Consider the following 15,898-nt stretch of genomic DNA (forward strand, 5'->3'; position numbering starts at 1 on the left):
GGGATTGGCTGCGGTGGATCCAATCAGCAAGCAGCGCGCGCACGGGTCCTGGGCCGGGCAGACTTGTCTACAGTACGCCGAGGGGATCTGGAAGTTTGTGGCTCCGTAGTGGTAAGAAGTGGGCAGGGGCGGCGGGGAGCGTCGTAACGGTTTGCATTTGTCACTGGGGTTGGCATCTCCCAGGATGTAGAGCTGCAGCCCCATCGGTGAAACCCTTACCTCCGGGGGACTGGATAGCCGACGACCAGCCGGGCCTTGAGTGCCGCTCTTCTCTTTCTCTAGAACCCGGCAGGTTATGAGAGAAAGACGGGTGGAGATTTGAAGGAACTGGTTAACTGGGCCTCCTCTCTTAAGTGCCCCAAACATTTCTTCTTCCCTAAGCATCTTGGGTCTCTCACATACAAGTGGTTAGCGCTTGTAACTTTTCGGGGGAGAGATCCAGCCATACCAAGAAATCTAAGTAGCCCACGGTGGGACCATTCTTATACCTTCACCCAGTTCTAGGCATCCATCTCTATGCGGTCTTCTGGCTTTGCATGGTAAAAAAAGAAAAATACTAACAAAATTTATCGTCTTTTTTCCATTAAATATAGCTAGTCAAAATGCTCCTCCTAAAACACTGCTTTCAAAAGAGTACTCAGCAACTTCTTAGTTGCCTTTTTCAGACCAGATAAAACTTGACTTTTGCTTTGAGGTACATAGCAAATATACATAGCAAACACTTTATAAAGGTTTTTTCTTTCTTTCTTTCCGGTTTTTAATTGTAATGGCTCCCAGTATTTGGCCCATCCTACCTACCAAATCTCATTTTTTTTCTCTGCCCCATTCTCTAATCAGATTACCCTTTTGTGTATATCTCCCGAATTTGCCGTGCTCATCCTTGCTTTCCAGTCTTATGTTTTTTTGCCTTGAAAGCTTCTCCACCCCAAATTTAGCCTTCGCCTTTACCGCTTCTCATCTGTTAGACCCTATGGCAAAAAGAATGAAGATAAGAATGAAAGTGATAACGAGTAGTGAGCTAATACTATGTACCAAGCACTGTACTAAGAAGCCCTTTATTCTTTCTGGTAGATTTCTCTAATCTTCTCTATCCTGAATTCTGAAAGCATGAGCAGTCTGTATTGTGTAATTTACCACATCATAGCATTTCTAACTACTTGAAATCATATTAGATATTTAGTTGTTCATTCGTTTATATTGGCTCTCCTCAATGAAAATGTAAGCTCCGTGAAGACAGACTTTTTCACCTACTCAGCTATAGCCGCAGTGTCTGACAAATGGCACACATTAAGAACATGTTTGTTGGGTAAATGAACGTAGTGTAGAATTGTATGAGTACATTCTATGATTTTATCTGTATTAGTCCTTTTTCCAATAATAGTACGGACTTCTTTAATTTACTATTAGATTTTTAAAATTTGTATGGGATAGTATCCCCAAATATAGCAATATGGTTCTTCAGTAAATAATTGGCAATTAGAGTACCTCTGACTGAACACCTTGAAAGGTTGACTTGTTCTCTTTCCAGAAAAGTAGATTTAAGGATACAGAATGTGGGAAAGAGATAAAGTTAAACACTTAAAAACATTTTTATTTATTTGTGTTCTAATGTTCCATTGAGCTGTCACTCCAGCTCAGTTGCTGAGTACCTGTCTACATGCTCATGCACACAGTTTGGCATTACTTTTGGTTACTGATAATGTATTTCATTGGTTAGTAGTCTACAAAGTAGAGAAAGATCAATTTGCATGTAATTTCTAAGTTGAGGTATATGTAAAACATATTTACATAATATTTGACTTTTTTGCTTAAAAAATATTTAAAAATTGTTAATGACTGTTTATGGCTTAGTGAACTTAACTATATCTTTTGTGTTTAGCAAGGAAGATGTTTGGTGTAAATATTTTTGGATACGGCATAGGTTATTTTACCAGACTTTTTCTAGATGACATTCGAATTAATAGTAATGTTGATAACCATACTGAGATAGCTCTTTATATGCTAGGCACAGTTCTAAAAGTTTTACATGTATTAACTCATTTAATTGTCATAACAACCTTATGGGGTAAGTAATATTACTGTCTTCATTTTACAGATAAACTGAGGCACAGACAGATTAAGTGACTTGCCCAAAGTTACACGGCTCGTAAGTATTAAAGCCAGATTTTAAACCTAGACAGTCTGATCACAGAATTCACACTTACAAAGTTTTTTATAGAGAGTGCTGCAGTAAGCATACCTGTATAGACTTATGCAAATATATCTATTTGTAGAATTATTCCTAGGAGTAGAGTTTCCTAAGTCAAAAGATAAATAAATGCATTTAAAATTTTGATAGATATTGCTTATTATCCTACTAAGCAATTGGCCTACCAACAGTGCTTGCCTCTTGTTCTATACTCTTGCCAATATTGTTTCTTACCAAATTTTTCATTATTGCTACTCTGAATGAAAAATAACTTTTATTTAATTTGTTTTATTATGAGTTACGACTAGATTAAGAATGTTTTTTTTTGTATTTAAAATATATTTCTCAGTTTTTCTTTTTTTGGTGTCATTTCTATTGGATTGTTTACTATTTAATTATAAAGTAAAATACAGATACAAAAAACCCACATGAAATAAATATAAAATTTATAAATTATTATAAGGTCAATCAATATCTATCACTATACATATCAAGAAGTAAAAGTTTGATAATTGTCTTCATTTGGCCTATCGCAATGACAGTCTTCCTCTTCCTCCTTCCAAAAATAATTGATATCCTCCTGGCATTTGTAGTGATCACTTTTTTAGTTTCTTAATGATTTTTTGTTGTTGTTAATTTCTAATCACTCATCCATTAAGGAAATTAGGTCTTGATGCCCTATATATTATACTTATTTTTCTTAAGTTTTCGGGTTTTAAATTTTGACTTTTTAATGCTTGTTCATGCAGAATTTTTAAAATTTTTATTTTATTTTTTAGGTGAGGCAACCCTCAGTTGACCTCAAAGATTATAAGGACCTTGTAAGTTTACAATCTCTTATTTTTTTTTTATTTTTTACTCCTACAGCAACTGGTCTTCCTAGGTGGTCTCCCATCCAAGTACTAACCAGGCCTGACCCTGCTTAGCTTCCAAGATCAGATGGGATCAGGCTTGTTCAAGGTAGCATTGGCCATAGACTTAAAAATTTTATATGGAGATTTTGCTTAGTTTTGTTTAGAAAGGCCTTTCCTATCTCCATGTTTTTCCTCTGTTCCTTTTTATGATTTCTGTTTGGATTTTTTCAGGGATAGAGGAGTGGTATAAAGATTGAGGTATATATTTAGTCTTATTCCCCTTCCCCTTCAAATACTATGCAGCTATGAAAAGAATGAGGAGGTCTATATGGGCCAAAATACATATACATGAAAAAAAAAAAACAGGATAGTATATAAAATATGCTCCTATTTGGATTGTTCTTTCCCCTTAATTTGCATTGCCACCTCTGTTATATTTCATAGTTCCATAAATGTGTAAGCCTAGATGGGCTTTGTATTGTGTTGCATTGTTTAATTTGCCTAATCATGTGCTAATTCTACACTATCATGGTATAATGAATTTAACATCTGGTTAGGTAAGTCTTCCCGTCTTATTCTTCATGAGGGTCTTTGTTGTTTATGGCTCTTTGCACTTTCATATAAAATTTAGAATTAGCTTGAAAGTGGCACAAAAACAAAAACTTTCAGAATTTCAATAAAGATTCAATAGTTCAACTTCGGGGAGAATTAACATCTTTACAACATCGAGTCCTCCAATCTGTGAATATGATAGATCTCTCTATTTGTCTCCTTTATAACTTCTCTGTGGATAAAAAATTGATTAAGCAATACAAAACTCAAGTTTCATGTTAATAAAAATATTTTCAAGGATAGGTTATTCTGGTTTGCATTTGGTGTTATGGAATAGACATCTTCATCGCTTTTTATTGCTCTGTCTACATCCTTAAAATTCGAATCTCGTGCTATCAGACTGTATCACCTACCACTGCTTGCAGCAGTCATCTAGCAGAGTTATGTCACACTCCTTAATTCCTTGAAGATTTTTAGCTCTTGGCTCACTGTCACCCTCTGTAACACTATACTATCAACAATTCTTGGTGGTTTTAATATCCAAATAAATGATTCTTCCAATAATCTGGTCTGTCTCTTTCTTGATTTCTTTTCCTCCAGTGATTATATTGTTTTACCTTAGCTATTCATTCTTGTGGTCATACCTAAGATACTTTGTAATTCTTTCAGCTTGTCTGCACCTATACTGCTATTCTATAGAGGAAAACATGTTCTAGTTTCACTTTAAATTCATGACTACTAATTTCTAGTGATCCTTTAATACTACTCTGTAATCCTATTACTTTATCCTCTCTCATCTCTTATATAATATTTTTTTATACATTTCTTCTCTCATGCTCTTAAACCTCTAGTACTTTTTGTCCATTCTCTTTCATAGCTGATAACCTTAGTTACCATTTCACTGAGAAAAGAGAAGTAACCCAAATAGAACTTCCAAGTTCTACCAAGCTCCTGTAAACACATCTCACCTACCTGCACTTTCCCTTAATATTCAGCCTACCTTATTAAAAATGAATGACCTGCGTATATATCTTTCTTAAGCCAACTCCTCTACTAGTATAAGGCCCATTATTTTTCCTTTTCTCCTTTTTCTCCTGCATCAGCAATATTTCCTTCTCTTACTGTATAATATAAAGATATTTTATTTTCTCCTATCTTAAAAAAAAAATCTCTCAATCCCACATCTCTCTCTAACTTGGACCTTATTTCTCTTTTGCTTTAGAGAAAAAAAAAATTTTGAAAACATTTTATATACTGGATATGTTCAGTTCCCTGCTTTCTATTTTTTCTTAAAACCACTCCAGTCAGGCCTTCACTCCTACCATTCTACTAAAACTGCACTTATAAAGGTTAACAGTGGCCTCATTTTTACATATTTACTCCAATGAAATTGTTGACAAATCACACCAAAACTTAGAGGTGTAAAACAACCATTTATTATACTCAGTGATTCTGTCCATCAACAATTCAGGCAGGACTCAGCAAGACAGCTTGTTTCACAATGTCTGGACCCTTGTCTAGAAGACTAATACCTGGGGAACAGAATCCTCAGAAAACTTGTACATGTGTGTGTCTGGTGGTTGATGGTAACTTTTGGCTAGTAACCTCTGTTTCTTTCTATGTACTTTTCTCCATATAGTCTTTTCATTTTGTGTGGGCTTCCTTGCAGCCTGGTCAAAGTTCAGGTTTAAGAAGAGAGTAAATAGTCTCTGCTTCTGGTTAGAGAGTGACAACCTGAAATATTGTTGTGACTATTTTGGAAAATAAAGTCCCCAATCCATATTGCTAAGTGAATTGTCAATTCTTTGTTTTTATCTGACTTAACTCTAGTATTTCACAGTTCATCTCTCCTTCCTTGCACACTTTCTTATCTTGGATTTTAAGATATTATATACTCTTTATTTTCCTCTCACCTTACTGGATACTCCTTCTCAGATTATTTAGGTGGTTCTTTCTCATTTCCTCAGTCTCTCCAGGTCTAGAACTTTTCTCATTTCAATCTGTACACTCTTGCTTTTCTGATCTCACCCAGCCTCATGGCTCTGTAGAGTGAGGACTCTCAAATTCTAGCTTGAAAATGTCCCTTAAACTCCAGACAGGTGTATTTAATTGCCTAATCATCAGGTCCACTAATAGACACTTTAAATTTAGCATATCCTAAACTGAATTCTTTTTCAAAAAATTAAGTTAGTTGAGGTGACATTGGTTAATAACATAAATTTCAGGTGTGCATCATTATAATTTGATATCTGTATACTGTATTGTGTGTTCACCACACCTAGAGTCTAGTTTCCTTCTGTTACCATATATTTGATCCCCTTTACCAGTTTGCCTTTTCCCTAACCCTCTTCTCATCTGGTAACCATCATTCTTTGTCTGTATATATAAGTTTGTTTTTGTTTGCAAAACTGAATTCTTAATTAGCATTCCCCCACATCTTGCCGAATTTATTTCTTCCACCATCTTCTCCATCTCAGTAACTAGCAACTCCATCTTTCTAATTGCTTAGGTCCAAACTTTCTTTAGTAATAATAGCCTCCTCTATTTCTTTGATACTCGATACACAGGCTGTTAGAAAATCCTGTTGGCTCAGTTTTGAAAATATATTCAGAATTGGACATTTTGTACTGCCTCAATATTTTTCTGGTCTAGGATAATTGCTGGGATTATTATAATAGCTTTCTAACTGGCTTTCCTATATCTGTCCTTACTTGCTATATAGTTAACCAGAATTTTACTGTTAAAACATAATTCAAATCATGTCATTCCTCTGTTTAAGTTCCTCTAATCGCTTATTTTCTCAGCCTAAGTCCTTAAAGTGGCCAAAAAGCCCACATGATCACATCTCTATTGTCCCTCTGACTTGATTTTGTGTTCTCTACTTTATCCACTCTGCTCTAGATGCAGCAGCTACTTTACTGCTCTATGAACAGGCAGTCCTATTCCTGTCCCAAGACTTTTGCACTTACAGTTCTCTCTGTCTGGAGCCTCTTCCCCTAAATATTCCCATGTCTCACTCTCTTATTTCCTATATGTTTTTGCTCAATTGTCAACTTCCCAGTGACTATATGACCTCCTTATTTAAAATTATATTGGCCCTGCCTTAGCATTCCCTGTTTCTTCCCTGTGTGCTTTTCTCCACAGCACTTATAAATCATTTGATATACTACAGTCTTTATTTTAAATAACATTTTATTTTCCTTAATTAGAATGTAAGCTCCATGGTAGGAGGAGTTTTTACCTATTTTGCTGATTGTTATACCTTTAGCTCTTAGGTTAGTATCTGGCAGGTAATAGATTTTCAACAAATATTGTTAAATGAATGAATATTTTTTACTTTAGTTTTTCTTATAAAGCTAAGAAAATCACAAGACACATGTCAGTGAGACAGCAAGATCTAGATCCGGATAGTACTACAGATATAGAAGATGTTGCAGATACTAAAGAAGAACTTATTAAAAAGTGTGAAGAAATGTGGAAAGATATGGAAGAAGTAAGTTTGAAAAGATAAAAGCAATATAGTAATTAATTACTATAAGATTTAATTCTATTTTAATAATAGACTTAGGAAAGAAATAATTATGCTGATTTCTGAAAGTCATTATATCTTAAGTATTTATATAGTTTTTAGATCTATAAACATTTATTCAAGGAACTTAATACCAGATGAGCTACAGAAAGAAAAAACTATGGTAGTCCCTGCCCTCGAGGAGATTATCATTTAATGGAGGCAATAGCCATATTAGAAGTATCGTGGTAGAGATGCAAAGACTATACTTAGGAGGACTATACTAAACCTAGACTGGAGGGGTCAAAGATAGCGTCCTAAAAAAGGTAATAACTGAAGTCATTTCTAAAGGATAAATAGGAGTTAGCCTGTAAAAGTGGGAGAAGTGTACAAAGTAGAACAAAATATATAAGGTAGGGAGAGTTTAGAGGATCCCAAGTAGAATATTATGACTTATGGTAATTAGGAGAAGGACTTGTGGAGTGAGATTAGAGAGGTAATTAGGGACGAGAATATGAAGATTTTGTCAAGTGTATACTATGGGGAGGACTATAAACAAAAAGCGCCCTGACAACATATATAATTTGGGAAACTTATTCTCATGGTTTTGAAGAAAATGGAATGCAGAAGAGAAAGACTGCAGGTAGAGCATTTAGGAAGCTCTAATAATAGTCCTGGTAAGAACTATTATTAAGAACTAAGTACAGAAGGGCCAAATACTTGCAAATAGAATGGATTCAAGAGATATTAAGGAATTGGAGGTCATGAAATGGGAGAGTTATGGATAGTTTCAGGTTCTTGGTTTGGGCCAGTGGTTGGTTGGTGGAGTTATTTCCTCAGAGAATATGGAAGTGTGGAGAACACATAATTATGGAGTTTGACTGAAAACATGAATTAATTTAGAAAATCTTGTTTGAAGTGAATGTACATTTTCTGAGTTAGTGAAATAAAATAACTTCTGGTACACTACAATATGTTGGTAAAAATTTGTTCTACTTGAGAAAGCCACAGACATGTTTCACATTCTGTTTTTAGTAAAGTTTCAGATTATGGCAAATTAGCATTTTTTGTTTGTTTGTTTTCTCTTTTTTCTTTTTCTAAAATTACTTTTTAACGTAAATCCTTGGTACTTTGTATCGTTAATATATTTTCAAGTAATTTATATAATCCTTTTTTTTGCTTTTGATATTTTTCAGTATAGAAATTTTATTTTAAAATATAAAACTTTGTATAGAGACTGCAAATAGAAATAATCACAAATAAAATTTAAATTACCCATCATTTTACTCAGATATAATGACTATTAATGGTTATGGAGTTTTTTAATGGCACAGAAATGATGTCCTGAAGGTTTTATTTTCTTATGATCTTAACTACTTACCTCTTCTGTTATTTTTCTACAGTGCTTTCTGTCTTATTCTCCATTTTTCCATTATCTAGCTTTTAATTCATCCTAACTATTAGTTTTTGTTATGTTTTTTCCTCATTTATTTTCCTCATATTATTTGGTATAGAGTCTAGTATCCCTATTTACTTTCAATATATTCACCTTGAGACCTGTTTGGCTGCCTTCCTGATCCTCTTGCTTAGAGAGTGAGGAATTTAAACAAATTCTTCTCTTATATCAGATAATTGTATATTGTTTTAGAGGAATATAACACAGACTGGTATAAAGGGAGGGGAAGAAAATTGTGGGTTATAGTGTGTGACTTGTTTTTATTTACTTTTTAAATCAAGTGTCAGAATAAGTTATCGCTTGTTGGAGCTGAGACACTCACTGATTCAAATGCTCAGGTACATATCCTTTTTTTTCTTTCTGAAAATAGGACAGTAGAGTTCATTGTGTTTTTGATAAGAAGTATATCCATCTACATTTATTACAAATATAATAGTTTTGTTAATACCTATATGCTTAATCATTTGGAAAATACTCTTTCTGATTTAAGAGAAGTATTTTAAAAACTTTTTGCATAAGCTGTTATAAATAAATAAGAGGATATTATCTCTTATCTTTTCACAGCTACATATACTTTAACTGTTGAGTGAATTACTCATAGGCTGCTATTATAATACTGTGTTAAAAATGATAACAAAGACTTTTCTACTTTGTGTTAGGTACAGTAGCCACAGTTAATTTACTATCTTTGTGGAATCTTAACTGATTTTACTCTAGGCTTAAAAAAAAAGGATTAAGATACCCATGTTAATCAAAGACCTGTAGGATTGGTTTAGGAATATACCAAAGGATCAGATTAAGAATTTAAACTATGATGGAAATGATAGTTCCAATCTTTGGGAAGGGTATGAATTAGCTAATAAATGATAGTAGTACAAGTAGATATCCACCTGGGAGAAAATAAAATCCAGCCTCTGTCTTTCATTATATAAATTTAAATTCTAGATGAATCATCATAAAAATCTTAAAAGCAAGGAGACTATAATCTAGTGACATTCTAGTGGCTATTAATAGAAATCTAGACCTAAAAGCATAATTTGATGTATTTGATAATATAAAAAGTTAAAAATATTTTAGTAATAAAAATTCTAACAAAGTCAAATATATAAATGGTTCCTGTGAAAGTTCAGAACTGGTAGGAGCATATCAGAAGACATAGAAACCAATTGAAGGTATATCACTTGAGCATCAAAAGACATAATGGGTTTAATTCATTATAACAATGTGAACAAGTTACGGTCTATGAGCATAGTAATAAAAATTAGAATAAGAGAGAAAAAAGCAGAAAAAAACTAATTTGTCACTTTTGGAAGTACCTGTTACATCAGATCTTTAAAAACTGGTGATAAAGAATTAAGCTATCTTTTAAAAAAATTTTGTATTCTCAGTAAATATAGAGCTCTTTTGTACAGGGTAAAACAATATTGTATTTAGAAAAGCATTATACAGTAAATAAACTATCGTCTGTTTTCCTTGGTAAATGTGGTTCTTAAAGTATAGAAATTGAGACCTACTGAATTAGAATACTAGGGATAGGGACTGTAAGTTTCCTGAATGATTTTCATGCAGTGAGCCAAACACTGGCTTTGTGTGAAGTACTTTAGTAGTTATAAATAATCAGTATCCTGAGTTAGTCAATAATAACACCTAATGAATGCACAAAATGCCTTTTCCTGTCATGTTGCGGATCCTCAAAATTACTCCCAGTTTGCTGGTTCTCTAGGAGGACTTAACAGGACTCAGTATGTTAGTCATACTCATGGCTGAGACTTATTACATTTAAAAGTTACAGAGTAAAATCAGTAAAGGGAAAAGGCCATGGGGTGAAGAACAGAAGAAATCAGGGCACAGACTTTTAGGAGTCCCCCCCAGTGGAGTCACACAAGACATGCTTAATTAACTCCTCCAGTGAGTTGTGACAAGTGTGAAATTTCTACCAGGGGACCTCCTTAGAGACTCAGTGCCTAAGGTTATTTGTGGGGGTAGTAACATAGGCAGCCTTATAGCAGTTGTCCATATACACCCAGAAGAAAAGCAGGTGTTCAGTATCAGCCATTCTTTGCACAAACAATTTAAGCACAGCGACCCACTCTTATCAGTTAGGTTGGGAACCATCTCAAAATCCAAATTTTTAAATGCCAGCCTGGGGTCAACCTTGCAAGAAAGCCTTTAAGGAAAATCTCAAACTTGCTTGGTTAATTCTTTTCTGCATACCTATTAACTTCAATATAGTATGAGATTGAATTGTATGAAATTACTGTTTTTTAATAGGTTAAAAAATGAATATCAGTAATTTTATATATTTTGACCTAATATATGGAGGAAAAGTGATAAGGATTCCTTATCATTATGATAGTTTTGCCTAGTTTAGCAACTGTTTCTTAAGAATTTGATATCCTTTCTTAGTAATATTTAATATAAATTAGCTTTATAGTTAACAAAAAACTTTTATATTATTAATTAATTATCTATAAGAAAATAATGTTAAACTTTCTTGGTAAAAAATAATCACCTGTAAATTCATTTTTATATAATTATATAAAGTTTTTTAAAAGACTATTCAATAGGCAATGTTATATGTAAAATACAGAGCAGAATCTTTGAGCTACCTGCTCTGTATCACAAAAATTGCTTTAAAAAGATAGTAGTATCCTTTTAGTGTAGATATTATATTAATACATTTTTGAAATGTGAAATTTTTTTATCTTTTTGGCTACCAATAATTATATAGAGAAGATAAAATATGTTCTGAAATTTAACTTTAAGCATACTTTAACTTTATGGTCCAATCAGGCTACAGATTTATCACATAGATTTGTAATTATCAAAATTACAGTGATTGGAGCCACCTAATAGCAGTAACATATTCATCCTAATTTATCTTTGGCTAAAGGAGTACACAATTTATTAACTGTTGAGCAGTAAAACTTTTTTATGTGTGACTGTGGAACTAGTCTCATTTTATAATTGTTTCTATATGTGTATTTAGAGTTAATTTTAGCTTCTCAGCTAAAAACATTTTCAATTTTTCTGACAGTACATAGAAAAAGGAGCATCTTTTTTTTTTTTTTTTTTTTTTTTTTTTTAAACCCCTACAGCACCTGGTATTTGTAGGTGGTCTCCCATCCAAGTACTAGGCCCGACCCGGCTTAGCGTCCAAGATCAGATGAGATGGGGCACATTCAGGGTGGCTTGGCCATAGACTGAAAAAGGAGAATCTTTAAAGCAAATTTGTCTAAAACGTGTTAGCAAGATATAACATACTATTTTTTTTAAAGAAATATTAATTTAAGGAATAAATTTAATATACTGAGGTTCTTTTATTTAGGTTGAGTGGTGAAGTAGAATTGATCATTTTTTAACACTATATCACTGGTATAACAGGCAATCTCTGAGTTATAATTAATGTTGTTTAAAGAAGAATTTGTTTGGAGTGGTGAATTTTTATAGTTTAGATGGCTGTTATGTTAGCCGTTTATGTTAAGACTTTGTATTAAAATATTAAGACTGTCTACACTTTCATCTATGAGCTGCTATAAATGTTCCACAAGAAATGATTTTGTTTTATTCTCTTGTTCTTTTTTTTATAGCTGTCATTATTAATTATGCAAGTGAAATGTTTGACTGCTGAACTTAGTCAATGGCAAAAAGAAACTCCTGAAAGTAAGATTCTTATTTTTAGGTTTATATTTTTGTAAACAGATTAATGGCAAATGAATTCAATGATCACAAGAAGAATTACAAGTTCCATTTACCCTTTTTTTTTTAATACACAGGAAGCAGCGTTTATTGATGCCGGCATTGGCTTAGCGGCACTAGCTCATTCTTATCCAAAGGCTGTGTCCATTTAGCCTTCTTGATTTTGTCTAAAGTCCATCGGTATTAGGAAACTATCTCATTTTTCTTCTTTATGTACATTATTTCATGCTTATTTTATTATTATAGATGAACAGATCTGTCTCACATTAGAGTATAGTAGTCTTGATTATAGAGGCATTATTGCTATATTTCATCCTCATAGACACTGTCTGAGATGCACACTAAAACCTATAAATTGTTTCTTAATGAATGAAACTTACCTACTAGAAAAGTTATTTTAGATACTTATTTATATAAGTGCTATATAGATAGTATGTTGCCTCTTGACTTATCTGACCAAGACTGTTTTTGCCTTATTTGAGAAATAGATGGCTTAAAAATCAGTAGTTATAACACTCAATTAGTAGATAACTTTCTGTTAGGAAAGCCTGCATTACTCTGTGCCATATATGTCTGTATATGGTATTCTGTATGGATCGTACCCTCTTTTTCCATACATATCTCCCTTCCCTTTTCTCCTCTTCCTCTATCTCCTTTCCTTTAACTCTCCTCATTCTTGGTTGTAATTACTATATTCATGCCAATGTCTACCATTGTTCCAAATCCTTATTACAACCTAGTAGTCTTTTAATATTAGCCCTTCTATATTCACTTCACTAGTATCTTATTTAGGATTTTTGCATCTTGTTCATGGTCTGTAGTTTTCTTTTTTTGTGTTATCTTTACCAGGTTTTGGTAGCAGAGTAATGTTGGCCTCATAAAATAAATTGGGAAGTATTGCCTCCTCTTCAATTTTTTGGAAGAGTTTGAAGAGAATAGGTATTAAATCCTCTCTGAATGTTTGGTAGAATTCACTGGTGAAGCCCTCTGGTCCTGGACTTTTACTTTTTGGGTTTTGATGATTGTTTCAATTTCTATACTGCTGATCAGTCTATTTAGATTTTCTAGTTCTTGATTCAGTCTAGGATGACTGTATTTTTCTAGGTGCTGGTCCATTTCTTCTAGGTTATTAAATTTGTTATTATATACTTTTTCATAGTATTCTTACATGATCCTTTGTGTTTCTGTGATGTCAGTCATAATTTCCCATCTTTCATCCCTGATTTTATTTATTTGTGTCCTTTCTCTTTTTTCTTTAGTGAATCTGCCAGGGGTTTGTTAATTTTATTAACTTTCTCAAAGAACCAGCTCCTTGTTGTATTTATGTTTTCTATTGTTTTTTGTTTGTTTGTTATGTTTTGTTTTCAATTTCATTTATTTCTGCTCTAATTTTGACGATTTCTCTCCTTCTGCTAACTTTAGACCTCATTTGCTCTTCCTTTTCTAGTTTTTTAAGATGAAGTAATTTTAGCACTTCTGATAGGCATATTATACAATTGTGATTTTAATTTGCATCCAACTATGTATCCTATTGCCTCTGAGCATTATATTGAGCATCTCAAAGGCTGTTCATACTCTGCTGTTAAAATATTGGTGTTTCCCAGGGGACTATACTCAGTTCTTCTTGCTTCTTACTATAAATGTATTCTTGCATTATATTTTCTGCTTCTGTTTTTATGTGTTATATATGGATTAATGACTTCTGTGTCAGGTTGCTGGAGCTGCCATCTCAAAGTACCATGGACTGGTTTGTTTAAATAACAGAACTTTATTTTCTCACAATTCTGGAGGCTAGAAGGCCAAGATCAAGGTGTTGTTTTCTTCTAAGGGCTCTCTTCTTGGATTATAGATTGCCATTTTTTTTCCCCCATATCTTCATGTGGTCACCCATTTGTACCTCTTCGTATAAGGATGTCAGTTATAATGGAGTAAGGTTCACCCTAATGACATCGTTTTAATTTAATTATTGTTTTAAAGACCTAATTCCAAATACAGTCACCTTCTAAGTTACTGGGGATTAGGACTTCACCTTTTGAACTGGGGGCAGGGGAGGGGGCAGTAACACAATTTTCATAACAACTTCCAAAATTATATACCCAAACCAGACTTCTTTGTAACATCGAGCTTATATATATATATATATCTAGCTTCTAGACATCTTTTCTAAAATATTTGACAGATACCTCAGATTCATGAACTGATCTTCATTCCCTGACCCACTGAGTAGAATCTATTTGCTATGCCATAAATTTGAGTACTTCTAGATTCTTCTTTTTTTCAGATTTTACATACAGCTGGTCATTAAATATTGAACCCTATTGCCACAGATTTACTTTAGGCCTTTATCCCTAATCCATTAGTTTATTATAATAGACTTTTACTTGTCAATATTTTAAAAAATTATAGAAATTTTCAAATTTAAAGAAAAATTAAAGGTCCAACTTTATTCTTTTGCATGTGTATTCTAGTTTTCTCATTACCATTTATTGAGGGTCCTTTCTTCATTGAATTATCTCAACACCTTTGTCAAAAATCATTTGACTATACGAGCTCTCTATTCTGTTCTATTCTGTTAGTCTGTATGTCCGTCTCCATGCTAAGTAGCATGCTGTTTTGATTACAGTAGCTTTGTAGTTGGAAATTAGGACATGTGAGATCTGTGACTTTGTTGTTCCTTTTTAAGGCTATTTTGACTATTTGGGGTCTCTCAAGATTCCACGTGAATCTTAGTATTTTCTGCTTCCCCAAAAAATATCACTGAGATTTTGGATAGAGATTATGCCAAATCTACAGACTGTTTTGGGTAGTGTTGACATCTTAACAGTATTAACTCTTCCAATCCTTGAACATGGGATGTCTTTCTCTTTGTTGGCGTCTTTAATTACTTTCAGCAACATTTCGTAGTTTTCAGTGTACAAGTCTTGCCTCCTAGGTTAAATTTATTACTAAGATTTATTCTTTTTGCTGTGTATCAAGGAATTTTTAATTTTTATTTTCTTTAATATCATCATCTCTGACATACACACTTGGTAGTGATAATACTGAACACACAGGCTGCCCTGTTGGTCAAACCTTGCTTAGAGTTGCTGGTCACATAGGCTGCCTCACTGAAATGATTAAAAAAATCTTTGTATTCTTGGAATGTGCCACATTGTATTGGTTGAAGTGATTGTTCGGATGAATATTGAAATACAACTCTTGGCCACACTGTCTAAGAGGAGGATTTTTAAACTTTAGAATCCTTCTTATTGTATTTATTTAGTAGCCATCCTGAGTCTACCTATAATCAGTTCTAATAAAGGGCCTATGAAATACATGTAGGAAGCTCTTGCCTGTTATAGGCTAGCAGGTAGAGTAGAAAGTTTTCAGTAGCATATCATTTGAGAAATTTTAAATTGAACTTTATTGGGAAAGGTAAACATTTCTAAGTACAAGGGTTGAACTTTCCTAAGAATTTAATTTTGCTATAGAAAATTAAAATGAAATAGTAGTTTATACTAATCAGACTGACAGAAATTTTAGACATTTTATAATATGTGTTGCTGTTCCTTGTTCATTGCTCATAGAAAGTTTTAGGAAAGAATCTGGCATCTTGTATTCAAATTCAAAATACACATTTCCTTCTGTGAAATTCCATTTCT

General features: G+C 33.1%; 1 protein-coding gene and 1 pseudogene across 3 annotated transcripts in view; one reads left to right on the forward strand and one right to left on the reverse strand.

The window, feature by feature from the left end:
• Positions 1-12: 12 nt before the first annotated feature.
• Positions 13-15,898, forward strand: part of CENPK (centromere protein K) — a 34,428-nt gene continuing 18,542 nt past the window's right edge. The window contains exons 1-6 of one of the 3 annotated variants that reach the window (XM_036225724.1): positions 13-111; positions 2,096-2,146; positions 2,968-3,009; positions 6,937-7,087; positions 8,840-8,896; positions 12,149-12,221. In XM_036225724.1, the coding sequence (XP_036081617.1) occupies positions 6,971-7,087; positions 8,840-8,896; positions 12,149-12,221 (247 nt within the window). In that variant the 5' untranslated portion in view covers positions 13-111; positions 2,096-2,146; positions 2,968-3,009; positions 6,937-6,970. Of the gene's footprint in view, positions 112-2,095; positions 2,147-2,967; positions 3,010-3,129; positions 3,149-6,936; positions 7,088-8,839; positions 8,897-12,148; positions 12,222-15,898 lie in introns of those variants that run through there. The other 2 variants (XM_036225725.1, XM_036225726.1) reach the window with 2 other exon arrangements.
• Positions 3,047-3,166, reverse strand: LOC118607504 (annotated as a pseudogene).

This window comes from Rousettus aegyptiacus, unplaced genomic scaffold (genome assembly GCF_014176215.1).
Source record: "Rousettus aegyptiacus isolate mRouAeg1 unplaced genomic scaffold, mRouAeg1.p scaffold_m13_p_8, whole genome shotgun sequence".
NCBI lineage: Eukaryota > Metazoa > Chordata > Mammalia > Chiroptera > Pteropodidae > Rousettus > Rousettus aegyptiacus.